The 13,559-nt window shown below is 40.6% G+C and overlaps 2 protein-coding genes across 6 annotated transcripts; both read left to right on the top strand.

Moving 5' to 3' along the window:
- Window positions 1-223: 223 nt before the first annotated feature.
- Window positions 224-3,566, top strand: tm4sf21b (transmembrane 4 L six family member 21b). The gene is made up of 5 exons (XM_077544837.1): window positions 224-750; window positions 1,688-1,753; window positions 1,823-1,974; window positions 2,106-2,292; window positions 3,362-3,566. The coding sequence occupies exons 1-5, from the start codon at window positions 403-405 to the stop codon at window positions 3,362-3,364; spliced, it is 756 nt and encodes a 251-aa protein (XP_077400963.1). The 5' UTR covers window positions 224-402; the 3' UTR covers window positions 3,365-3,566.
- A 1,472-nt stretch (window positions 3,567-5,038) lies between these two features.
- On the top strand, window positions 5,039-13,507 carry gal3st4 (galactose-3-O-sulfotransferase 4). 5 transcript variants are annotated; one of them, XM_077545233.1, is made up of 5 exons: window positions 5,039-5,236; window positions 8,758-8,937; window positions 9,754-9,870; window positions 10,051-10,351; window positions 10,426-13,507. In XM_077545233.1, the coding sequence occupies exons 2-5, from the start codon at window positions 8,915-8,917 to the stop codon at window positions 11,500-11,502; spliced, it is 1,518 nt and encodes a 505-aa protein (XP_077401359.1). In that variant the 5' UTR covers window positions 5,039-5,236; window positions 8,758-8,914; the 3' UTR covers window positions 11,503-13,507. The 5 variants fall into 5 exon arrangements, with proteins under 5 accessions (XP_077401359.1, XP_077401363.1, XP_077401361.1 ...); XM_077545237.1 differs by lacking the exon at window positions 8,758-8,937 and having other exon boundaries at window positions 10,054-10,351; XM_077545235.1 differs by lacking the exon at window positions 8,758-8,937.
- Window positions 13,508-13,559: the final 52 nt, after the last annotated feature.

Here is a 13,559-nt window from a genome sequence, read left to right as displayed (position 1 = left end):
TAACTTTTAATAATCTTTTGTTCTTTTTTTTAAAGTAATTTTATTTTTGTTTTTAGAAAAAAAAGAAAAGATTTGTAAAAATTAGAGGCGTCAGGCGATTAAACTCACAATTAATATTTTTTTTTAAATCTGTTCTAAATGTACAATAAATAAAAAATTCTAGGTTTTCATACCCTTGTTAACAAAAATGGGAAAAAATGTTAAACTAATAGAAATAGTTCAAATGAATTTTTGACGCCCATAGCCGTCAATGGCAGTGAATGAGTTTCTATTCAAATATTTTTCTTCATAATATGTGTTATTGGAAAGGAAAAAGGCGCAAAGCAAACAAAGGAGACTCTTGTGACTGTCATGGTAATACTGGGGATACACACTCCCACAACATAAAGTCCAGGCCATAAAATGTCTAATCATTCTGTGTGTGCGCTTATCACCGATAGTTCCACCTTTTTCCACAACACACCCACCCACCCACACACTGGAGGACAAATCCTATATATAGTAATATACCTGACACAGGAATCCCCTCTGTGTTATTTTGTGCTTTCACCTGCAAACATGTGTACGGGAGCGTGCGCCAAGGTCATTGCTGTGCCCCTCTACGTCCTGGCATTGGTGTCCATCATCTGCAACATCGTGCTCTTCTTCCCTGACCTCAAGACCGAGTATGCAGCCGCAGATCGGGATGGACATCCCAGGATCACTGAGGAGGTTAAATACATGGGAGGAGTGATCGGAGGGGGAATCATGGTGAGCGGCTGGATGCGTGAGAACCAAAATGGCAGACTTCTTTTGTGGTTTCCATAATGGGCGCTTGTGACTTTTTTGGTGGCTCTGCTCATGACTGTGGCTATTAAATTCAATGTTGCCAGGTAAAAGTATAGCTTTGGGAGCTGAATTTGCAAGTGTTTCTTTTTTTTTTCTGCAAAAAAAAAATCTCAAGTGTTTCATTGAATCATTAAGCTCCGCCCACACGCAATGAAAAAAAAAGAAAAATAAAGGTAGAGTTTATAAATTTAAAAATCTTTTTTTGTCTTGAATTGACATGATAAATATTACCTGTGAAAAAAAACCTGTGCCTTCATATGTAAGAAACCACCCCAACTGAGAAAAAACAACAAATCAGAGACAGAAGGCAGGACTTATAATGTCAATAGTGTTGCACATCTGCGGGAACACCGACGCAGCCTTGCAAAGATAAACTTCAAACCGATAACATTTAGTGTTTCGAAAAGCGATTTTACGGGGTCACAATGTAAAAGGTCGGCGTGAAAAACGTCAAATCAAATCAAAAAACATCCCCTTTTTTATTGCCCATCCGTGAAGAATATCTGCATCAAATTTGGTAGGAATCTGACAAAATTCAACTAGTTCACATTTGAGGCACCCCAAGAAAGGGTGAAAACGGCTACTTTCTTACAAAATGGCCGACTCCCTTTGTGTTTTTCTGTGAGGGTTCTAGACTTTTTTGAGAGTATGCTCATGATAGAAACTGGCTCTGACCTAAAGGATGTCCTTGAGGCACCCATGGAAACGGTCAAAATAACTCTAAATGGGCACATGGAATCAAAACAGCAATTTTTCTTTGTGCTTTCCGGTCTCGAGACTGACTCGAAAATTCACAAATGTCATTTTTTTCTTTTTCTTTAAATACCATTTGCCTTCTGTTGCTACTTCTATCTGATAGGTCCTCATTCCCGCCATCCACATTCACCTGACCAGTTCTGGCAAATGCTGTGCCAACCGCTGCGGGGTGAGTGCAAACAAAGCAGCAGTTTTTAACGCAACGAAAAAACTTTTGACACGAGGTCACTCCGTGCAGATGTTCCTGTCCATCGGTTTTGCAGCCGTCGGCGTGGCGGGGGCCGTGTACAGCCTGAGCGCGGCCGCTCTTGGCCTTTCCAATGGGCCGCTGTGCTACTGGAGCAATTCGCAAAATCCCTTTCCAAGATGGGGGATTCCCTTTGCAAACAGGTATCCGTCGGTTCGATGCTTTACATGGAAGGATTTTATAATAGTTGAAAAAAGTTGGACAAAAGATGACATCACACCCGCGTTGAGCGCCAAATGACTGCCAACCATCCCTCTATTGTTTGTCTTTGCAGCAGTGGGAGCTACCTGACAGAAAAGCACATGTGGAATTGGTGCATCATCCCCGAGGGTGTAGTTGAATTCAACGTGGGGCTGTTCTCCACCCTATTGGTGGCGGCCAGCATTGAACTCATCCTCTGCTCCATTCAAATGATCAACGGGCTATTCGGATGCATCTGTGGCACCTGTTCCGGAAAAGAGGTAGGGGCCAGGGCTCCCTTTTGGGCACCCTTTCATACTAAGCATATCACATTTGTGGAGTTTGTTAAATGGTGGCGATAAGGCACATGATTGTACTAATTAGTGGACTAATTGGGGTATTGAAACTCCCGCTAATACTGTATCGCATTAGTTTACCGATGGCATCACGATATAGTGCTTTCATTATTATTAACTCATTTACTGCCATTGACGGCTATAGACGTCAAAAATTCATTTGAACTATTTCTATTAGTTTAACATTTTTTCCCACTTTTGTTAACAAGAGTATGAAAACCTAGGAAAAAAATGTATTGTACATTTAGAACAGATTTAAATTTGTGATTAATTGTGAGTTAACTAGTGAAGTCATGCGATTAACTATGATTCAAAAATTTAATCGCCGGACGCCCCTAATTTTTAATAATCTTTTCTTTAAAAAAAAAAAGAAGAAAAGATTATTTAAAAAAAAAAAAGAAGAAGAAGAAAAGATTATTAAAAATTAGGGGCATCAGGCGATTAAAATTTTCGTAATTAATGACATGACTTCACTAGTTAACTCACGATTAATCATACATTTTATATCTGTTCTAAATGTACAATATTTTTTTTCTTGGTTTTCATACTCAACAAAAAAAACTTAACAAAAGTAGAAAAAATGTTAAACTAATAGAAATAGTTCTAATGAATTTTTGACGTCTACAGCCGTCAATGGCAGTGAATGAGTTAATGTACTGGAAGAAAAACTATGATATATCTATTTGAGGTAAGAATTAACTAGATTACTTCGATTGTGATATCATGGCATTTGGCCAAAGCTGATATGATGACAGAGTAACTTGTAAAATTATATTGTGATATTTTGACAATGATATCTACAATATATCAGTGTCTTAATGATATCACCATATCTAATCAACGGGAACACGATACAGTTATGCAATGTGTGGATATACTTGAAGACAAAAATCAATACATGATGGCATTGTAATACATCGAGAAATGGCGCCGACTGCAATATACAGTATGACGATAATAATCATGAATGATGTCTGCATGTGTCTTTCAACAGTAAACCAGGCGAGACAAAGTCGAAGATGAGATGACCTAAATCGATGCCAGCGAACGTATTGACTTCAAATCTATTTTGCAATTAAAAATAGACAGTTTGGAAAATCGTTATTACACCATGTAGGCCCTATTACTCGATCATGTGATTCCTTTTACGTCTTTCCATGACTGACCTTCTCATAGCTATCATAGCTATGCTACATTACTGTCTGTGTGTGTACCTGTTTGAACATATTTTGTAATAAAGCTCATAATGAACACGACCGCTTCATGTTTGATGCTGAAAATCGTTCAAGAACGTTACTTCAAGGAGCGGGGCGAAATAGGGAGACACTTTTTAACTCATTCATTGCCATTGACGGCTATAGACATCAAAAATTCATTTGAACTATTTCTATTAGTTTAACATTTTTTTTCCACTTTTGTTAACAAGAGTGTGAAAACCTAAATAAAATACCTAAAAACCTAAAAAAATATTTATTTTTTCATTTAGAACAGATATGTGATTAATTGTGAGTTAACTTGTGAAGTCATGCGATTAATGTCATTTAAAATTGTAATCGCCTGACGCCCCTAATTTTTAATAATCTTTTCTTTTTTTTAAATTGCATCAGGTGATTATTTTTTTTAAATTGTAATTAAGCACATAACTTCAATAATTAACTCACAATTAATAAATAATTTTATATCTGTTCTAAATGTAAAATATATATATATTTTTAGGTTTTCATACTCTTATTAACAAAAGTGGAAAAAGTGTTAAACTAATAGAAATAGTTAAAATAAAATTTTGACGTCTATAGCCATCAATGGCAGTGAATGATTTAAATGTCTTATTTAAGGAAGGAAGGAAATGTTCTTATGTTTTTTTATGCTTAAGCACACAGAACGCTTTGATGCAGCCTCTCAACTGCACAGAACAGTTGAAAAAAAATGGTAGCTATTACAAAAACGGCCAGCAGGTGGCAGCAGAGCAAAATCAGGGCCGTGTTGGGGGAAAAAAGCTAATTTACTCACAATTCTAAATAGATTTGTGAATAATGATGAAACTTAGCTATATTCTAACGTTGATTGCTGCAAAACGGAAACAGATAGAAATATACTTTTTTTTTTCCTAATGAAAAAAGAGACTTTCTTTTGGGTTGGTTCCATGTTTTTATAGTAATAGAACACAATATTCTGTGGGCCTTGCAAAAATCAGTTTGCTCAAATTGCTTCAGTGAAAATGGCTGGGAGTAAATGAGTTAAAAAAATTAAGATTAAAAAGTGTGAGCATAAATTTAAAATCTGTCTTATTTTTTCTGATGGATATAATAGAACTGTGAATCCCCCCATCTTTGGTTTGTCATATTTCTTTTTGGGAGAGAATTGTGTGAGAAATTTTCAGTCAAAGTACAAAAGTGCGGTGTTGACGCGGGAAACATCTTGTGTTTATAATAGACACTTCGCAGTCACTAATGCATTACAGTATATCAGAGTGTACATTGCTACACACATCCAATCTTTATAAAGAGTTGTTTGAAAAAATTCTGAATCATTATGAGCATTTGTGATGTGTATTTCCTAACAATTCCTCTAAGGTTTTATTTAGTCCGCCACGGGCTGGATTAAGCAGATGGGAGGGGGTATGTTGTTGGAGTGATGGTGGCGGCGGCGGAGGTGGTTGGGAGTGGGGGAAGCCCGCAGTCAGGTTTCAAGTCTTGCATAGAGACTCCATGGGAAATGAACGTCTATTTAGCCAGTAACAGGACACTGTACAGCCAAATATTTGTTTTGTGCGTTCTGGAGATGAACTTCAACTGGCTGCCATGTGCAGATGAAGAGCAACAGATTTATCTTCACCGCAGTGCACGTCAGCAAAATATTCCAAGAGCAGGTGAGTAACTGCTAAGTGGGGCACGTTTGTGTGTGAAATTTCAAGCAGACTTTTGGTGGGAGGGGTTTTGCCCATTGAAGCTGCAGTGCTAGTGGTCAGGTGAAACTCATGTTGGGTAATGGATGTGACACAACGAGGCTGTTTTTGGACTCAGACGCAGAGGAAGAGGTGGAGGGTAAAGCAGCTTTTAATTAACAAAACAAAAGCTCTTCGATGAGAGGGACAAAATAAAGACTTTACAAACATTAACTGAAAGCGCTCCAAAAGGGAGGAAGTTCAAAACTACATTCAAAAACAAAAAATCACTCTATGACTAAACAAAACTAAGATATACAAAATTACAAACAAAGGTTCTCTCACGAGACAAGGCAATAAAGGCAATAAAGGCAATAAAGGCAACAAGGCAACAAGGCAACAAGGCAACAAGGCAACAAGGCAACAAGGCAACAAGGCAACAAGGCAACAAGGCAACAAGGCAACAGGGTATCAAGGCTGTGGTCTATGGCAGGCTTCAGTGGCTCAAACGAAAACACTTCGGCACAAGACAGGGAAAACTCAGACTATTTAACACATGAGGGTAATGGGGAACAGGTGGAAACAATCAGGGATCAGGGTTGACAGACACCACACGAGGAAGGGCAAGTGACCTGCATACCTGTCAACTTGTACGTTTTATACGTATTTTATACGTTTTTTTACCATTTCAAATCATGTACGCCGTACACCGACTTTTGTACGGGGGAAAAAAAATGCGCTGACATGCGCATGGATGGACAACCAATTCGTCCAGAGACATTTTGGCCTCATGTGTTCAAAATGAAAACTGGTTTGGGGCTGGATCGCTTTCCACTGATGAGAAAGATGTATCTAATTTTACTCAGCCTTCCTCACAGTAATGCTGATAGCGAGCGGGTTTTCAGCCATGTGAGGAAAATTCATACAGAGTACAGAAAGACAATGGGAACAGACACTCTTACTTCTTTATTACAGATGAAATTGAACTGTGACAACTGTTGCTCACAAGTGAGACCCTCATTAGAGCAGATAAAGTCTGCTAAATCATGCACATTGGCTTACAATAGGAAGCACTGAAGGCACAGTTTATTGCATTGTAAACTTTTTAAATTGAATAAAAGACTCTGTATGCAAATTACCTTTGTTATTTCTATTACACTGTCTGGTTACCGCGAGTAAACATGCGTCGTACGGTGTTTGTAAGGTTTTTTTGGGGTTTGTAAGGGGAATCATAATCATTTATAAGGGCAGTTATCGGCAGAGGTTGACAGGTATGGACCTGAAACGAGAGGAGTCAGACTTTTCACAATAAAACAGGAAATGACAAGACACCCTCACCGCGGTGTGACAGGAGGGGACGCTAAAATAGAAATGTGTGAGAAATTTGAAGTCACACTTTTTTTTGGGGGGGGGGGGGGGATCCAATGAGCGATCTTTCTGTCCTAACATTAGTACTTAATAGTTTAAAAAAATAATAATAATTGGGGGGGGGGGGGGGGAGAAATGTCAAGTTTATAGAGCGCAGAGAAAAAAATATGGGAGAAGTTTCTAACAAAGTGACTATAATTTTCAGGATTAATAACAGAGTGAAATTTCATTTTATTTTATTTTTTGTAGGGACATTTATTGGAGAAAGACCATAACATTGTAAATTTGGGCTTAATTAACATATCACCCATCAGTGGAAACTATGTAAGAAATCGCAAGCATTAACTTTTAATAAACTTCGGCTTTTAAGTACTTTGTGTTACACACTTTTTTGGCCGAGTATAGACATGTTGAAATGTGGGGAAAGCCTGAGGCTCCGTGAAGGAAGCGTTGGTCTAGTTCCTTCTTGTCCATACATGTCCAGTTCTAATTCCCCACTTATCAGCTTATGGTTCAGGCATTTGGAGCAACAGTTGGGAGTAATCTTGTTTGGCTGATCCTGTATGAGGAACATAGTCTGAACGGGCGCAGGTTAACACTGCTTTGGTATAGTATACGCTTGCATGTCACCTTAGGTGCACCTTGAATAATAGTTAATCGATTACAAATAAATGAAATGAAAAATAGTATAAGATTATATTGTATTATTATTGCATTTTTAAAAAACATTCACATTAAACCAAATCATTTGAATGTGTGATGTAATAAAGTAAACAATTTTTCATACAGTACAGGCCCAAACGTTTGGACACACACATCTCATTCAATGTGTTTGCATTATTCTCATGACTATTTACATTGTAGATTCACACTGAAGGCATCAAAACTAATAACAAACACATGTGGAGTTGTGTACTTAAGAAAAAAAGGTGAAATAACTGAAAACATGTTTTAGATTCTAGTTTTGTCAAAATAGGCAGCCTTTGCTCTGATTAGTGCTTTGCACACTCTTGTCATTCTCACCTCTGGGAACTCCTTCAATACTGTTGGAAAACCATTTCAAGTGAGTACTACTCTTGAAGCTCATCGAGGGAATGCCAAAAGTGTGCAAAAAAAAAAAATCATCAGAGCAAAGAGTGACTATTGTGAAGAAACTAGAATATAAAACATGTTTTCAGTTATTTCACTTTTTTTAAGTACATAACGTCACCTGTGTTCATTCATAGTTTTGATGCTTTCAGTGAGAATCTACAATGTAAATAGTCATGAAAATAAAGAAAATGCATTGTATGAGAAGGTGTGTCCAAACCTTTGGCCTTTTCTGTATGTTTTCTTTTTTTTTTCTTATCCCACACATTTTTTTATTTTATTATGTAGCTATTTGTTTATGCCGTTTATTCTCCCTTTTAAAAAACGTTATGATGAGGAGATTAGATAATTACACACTGCTAAAAAAATAAAAATAAAATAAAAAACAAGGTTCCCGTAGCCCCTTCAGACCCGCATTTTTTCTGCTGAGAATGTTGTTTTTTGTTGTTGTTGCTGATTTTGTCTCTTTTTCCACATAAGAACATGGATTTATTTTATTTTTTAAATTTTTATTTTATAATTATTTTTATTTTATTTTTATGTCATATTTTTTGTTGTTATAGTAGACGCCAGGATACTTACCAAGCTTATATGCAACATTTTTAACATGAACATCATGCAAATCAACTTGCGATTTTGATTGGTTAGTTAAGATCCAATCATGAACCAGAAGTGTTGACATCATCCAAATTATGCGTTTTATTGATTTAGACACGCGAATATGTCACGTCCACTGCAACCATCTATGGGTCTGAACTCTGAAGGGGTTAATTGTTTAGATTTTTTTTTAGCAGTACATGATATATTCATAGCATATGCACTGCTCAAAACAATTAAGGGAACACTTTGTTCCTTTTTTTTGCAGTATAAATTTATTTAGAGGGGGGGAAATGGAAATGGCTGCTCACTTGGTTGTTTTATTTTGGAAGTGACCGGATATGCTTCCCACCTTGGCCACACTTTTATTTTGCAAGTGAACGGAAGTCATCGGCATCTTTTGTCTCGCTCGCGCGCCGCCAGCTCATCAATCTCTTGTTTGCACAATAAAGCAGCTCGAGGAGATAAAAAGCACAACTACTGCGACGTCATTCGGCCCCGCTCCCTATCCGACTACACCTCATCCCCGCAGCGAGATGTTCCGAGCTCCCGGCGGCTGCACACGAACAACACCGCCGTCGCCGCCGATACCGGTCCGGGGACACAGCGATGCTTTTCAAACGGAAAGCCAGGTAGCTTTCGCATTCTGCAGGAGGGAAGAAAATCGGTGCAGATTGAGAAAAACCGGCGAAATTGTGATGTGGGGATTGTGTAGGGAAATAAACGCAGACGTTGAGGGGGTGGGGTGTGGGGGCGCCCTCCCCCTCCTTCTCACGCAAAGGCCTTTCTTTCTCCGTTTTTCTCCCTTTCTTTTTTTCGCTTTAAAACAGAGGTGGGCAAAGAACGGCCAGCTGTTTTTAAATCCGGCCCAACCGAGCATAAATTTTCAAGATGTGTTGCATCTGTTAAAAAAAAAAAGGGGGGTGGGGGGGGGGGTTGTCTAAGTTGCAAGAAAAAAAGTCGTAATGCTATGAATTGGTTAGGATTTTTTTTTGATATTATTTGGAAAAAGTCTCGATGTTTCAAGAACAAGGTTGCAGTACTGTGTGTGTGTGTGTGTGTGTGTGTGCGTGTGTGTGTGTGTGTGTGTGGGGGGGGGGGGGTTATCAGAAATGAAATGTAGAAAACGTCATTGTAGCAAAAAGCCTAAATGTTGTGAGAATGAGAATGACATTGAAGGGGGGGAGGGGGGGTTCACAATGTTTCAATATTTTTGATGTTTCAATATTGTTTCATAATGCGGGGAAGAAATCATAATGTAATTTGAGAAGTCACAATGCTACAACAATATTGTATTATTGCAGGAAAAAAGTTACAAGCCCAGTGTTAACAAGAAAAAAGTTGTTCATCAATTGAGGTGGAAATTGAGCATAATGAAGACACGATTTTTGCGGTTCTGGCCACAAATGTCACATACACTCATGTGGTTGATTCCGTGTGCCTGGCAGGATGTTGCGAGGGCTGGTGTGTGGCCGATTGGGGCCGCTGTGGGTGTGGAAAGCTCTGCTGCTCTTCGTGGCCATCGCTTTCGCCGGACAACTGCTGGGGATTATCTTCAGCAAGAGGTAAATGGAGTTGTTGGTTTTTTACCTAGCCGTGGTAATATCACAGGGACAGTCATAATATTGAGTTAAAAGTTGAGTCAGATCTGTCGCAGGAACAATTTCTTGAAAACAGCATGTAAAGAAAGTCACATTGCTGCAAGAAATAAACCTTGCAACAACCAAAGTGTTTTCTTTTTCCAGCAGCGTCCAGCCAGCCGCTCGCTCCATCTTCTCATCCCCTGACGCCCAGGGCCCGTCGCTGGGCCCCTGTCGGCCCCACACCCACATCATGTTCCTCAAGACCCACAAGACGGCGAGCAGCACCGTGCTCAACATGCTGTACCGTTTCGGGGAAGAACGCTCCCTGCGCTTCGCGCTGCCGCTGGGCTACCAGCTGGGCTACCCGCTGCCCTTCAGCGCCCACAGGGTCAAGGGCTACCGGGGCCCTCGAGTCGTCGAGTTCCACATCATGGGCAATCACATGAGATTTCAGAAAGCTGAGGTGAGTGCGTGAAAGGATGGGGGAAACTAAATACAGACGTCATTAAAAAAAAAGTCCCTTTTGTGGTCTCCCAGGTGGAGAAGGTGATGCCTGCAGACACCTTCTACTTCTCCATCATCAGGGACCCCGTGGCGCTGGCGGAGTCGTCCTTCGCTTATTACAAAGAAGTGGCGCCCGCCTTCCGGAAAGCCAAAGGCTTGGGCGACTTTGCGGACGATCCCGGCAAGTACTACGACCCCCGTGCCCGCAACAACCACTACGCCCGCAACTTGCTGTGGTTCGACTTCGGCATGGACCACAACGCCAACTTCTCTGCGGTTCTGGCGCGGCACGGCGAGGCCGTGGTGCGCCAGACCTTCAAGCTGGTCTTGGTGTCAGAGTTCTTTGACCAGTCCATGATCCTCCTGCGGCACGCCCTGTGCTGGCCTCTGGACGCCGTGGTGTCGTTCAGCCTCAACGCGCGGCAGCAGAAGCCGGACGGCGGAGGCGGCGGCGCTTTGGCCGACGGCTGGGTGGGCAAAGTCCGAGGCGGGCGCTCGCCAGCCAAAGCGCCGCCCAATCTGGTCCTCACGGAGGAGCAGCGGGAGAAGCTGCGCCAGTGGAACGCTTTGGACTGGCACTTGTATCAAGCCTTCAACCGGACCTTCTGGCGGGACGTGGACGCCTTCGGCGCGGCCCGGATGGAGCGGGAAATGGCTCTCCTGAGGAGCCGGCGCGAAGCCCTCGCAGGGGCTTGCCTGCGAGACGGCGGCAAGCCGGTGGAGGCCCACCGCATCCGGGACAAAACCATCAGGCCCTTTCAGAGCGGCTTGGTGAAGATTCTGGGCTACGAGCTGCAGCCGGGGCTGGACAACAGCACCAGGACGGCCTGCTTGAGGATGATCCGTCCCGAGATCCAGTATAAAGACGCGCTGGACGCCAAACAGTTCCCACGGGCGCAGTCGCTGCAAGCCCCACCGGGGCAGCAGAGCCCCATGTTAGCCTCGGACAGGTCTTTTTTCAAACAAGACCCACCCAGGACAGGGGAGAAGGGACGGGACCCAGCAGGGAGGACAGGGGAAGAAGGGCCACGGGACTGGGACGGAAGTCGCTTACTGAGCCGCAACCGCAACGAGTCCGGAGCGAGGACAAGGAAGCGGCCGGTGGTTTGAACATTGGCGTGCGCTTGAACTAAAAGTTTCCATTTTACTTCCACTTTCCAGCCTTTTGATTGTGGATGCTTCCAGCTGGAAGACTGTTTGTCTTTGTTATCTTCAATGAAAGGACCTACGGACGAGTGCATTAGAGTCACGTGCAAAACGAAATGTTCAATCATGAGCAAAAAGTTACAGCGTTGCAAGAAAAATGATGTCATTTTTACGAGAGGGAAAAAGAAAAGCTACCAGATAAAGTTATGAATTTACCCGAATAAAGTCGCAGTATTACAACAAAAGAGCCGTAAAGTTACTAGAAAAAAGTTTTACAGGAATAACGTCAAGGAAGAAAACAGTAATGTACAAGAAAAAAAGGTCCGGAAGGGAGATACAATTTTTAAAGGCATATAGTTCCAAACTACATTTTGTAATGGTTACAGGAAAAAAGTTGCAATGTCACTTGGAATATGTCGGAATTTTGCAGGGAATAAGGCGTAATGTTACATACAGGAGTAAATGTTTGTGAGAAAAAAGTTTGGAATGTCACAGAAATAAAGTTGGGATATTACGATGATATTGTAATGTTCCCAGAATAAAGCTCTACTGTAGTATTGCGAGAAATGATCTGCAATAATACAAGACAAAATCTGTGAAACGCAAATATTTTTATTTAGTAATCCACACAGTTTCTCTCAAACAATTCCAACTTTTTCTAGTAAATCTGGGGCTGTTTTTCAGTTCAGTGTAAGATAGGGGTGGGAATCTTTGAATGTCTCACGATTCGATTCGATTCCGATTTTTGGGTCTGCTATTCGATTCAGAATCGATTTTCCATTAAGAGCGATTTTTGATTCAAAATGATTTGATTGACAATGATTTTTTCTTTTATCTAAACATGTGCAAGGAATTGTAATGATCTACTCCAGTCTGACTTGCTAATGCTAATTAGCGCTCTACTCGCGGCACTTTTCTCACTCAAAAGAACGGCTCCACACTGCAAAAAAACAACTTTTATTGGAATAATTTGATCGTGACTGTTTCCTTGTACTCTTTAATGTGGCTCAAATTTAACAGTGTATTAGACCGTGTGGAACCACACTGCCCCTAAGTGGCCAAATTGGGTACAACATGAACAGCGCTGCAACTAAAGGCACACACAGTCAAAGGCAAGACGGTATAAAATAATTCAAATAAAATCGATTTTGGGACATTTAAAATTGATTCTGAATCGTACTAAATGAGAATTGCGATTCTTATGAGAATCGATTTTTTGGCACACCCCTCGTGTAAACCAGTACTACTTTTGTTGGACTTAAGAGGTTCCGCTGTGCACCCGTTACTGTCCGCTTGGTGTACTTATACATGCTTGAAACGGTACTATACTTGGAGTATTATTTTGAAAGGTACTTTTTCTGGCTGGAATGAAGTATTTCATGTGTTGCACAACAAGAATGTAGTAGCAGTAAAGCAAGGTGAACAACTGGAACGTTAACATATTATGTGTGATATTTGAAGAACTGTCATGCTTTTATTCACCAAGTTATGATGTTCAATTTCCTACAAAATTCTTGTGAGACGTTTTTAGGAATCTTGTCAAGATGCATACCAAATTTCCTCAAATAGTGGCCCCCTGTTTTTTTTTAAACACTGTGCCTCAATTAATGCCACAAACAAATAAGCAGCGTTTTGATTATTTATTAAAGTAGATATATATTATTTTATTGATGAGTATTTATTTGTACAGTCTGATATTCTAAAAATGCTTTGGTACGAATGAAGGCCTTTTCTCTAATAAACACCCAGTACCCTGCACTGAACATCCTTGGCCACTATTTGAGGAATACAAGCCAGATCATGTGACACTTGTCTTTTTTTTTTCTTTTTCTTTTTTTCACCGCATGGCTTTCCGGACCCAAACAATACGTCCATTGATAATTTGTCACTGGACTCTGGATGTTCCGAGTCGACAATAACTTTAGTGTTCAAGTCCATGAAATAAAAAGTCACACAAACAGACAACCGAGTACCGAGTTAAGTTTTTCGGCTTTACATCGATATGTACACTACGTAAAGTA

This window comes from Vanacampus margaritifer, chromosome 15, assembly GCF_051991255.1.
Source record: "Vanacampus margaritifer isolate UIUO_Vmar chromosome 15, RoL_Vmar_1.0, whole genome shotgun sequence".
In the NCBI taxonomy this organism is placed as follows: Eukaryota; Metazoa; Chordata; class Actinopteri; order Syngnathiformes; family Syngnathidae; genus Vanacampus; species Vanacampus margaritifer.
Note: the sequence above shows the minus strand (reverse complement) of the source record. Positions and strands in the feature narration are given on the sequence as shown.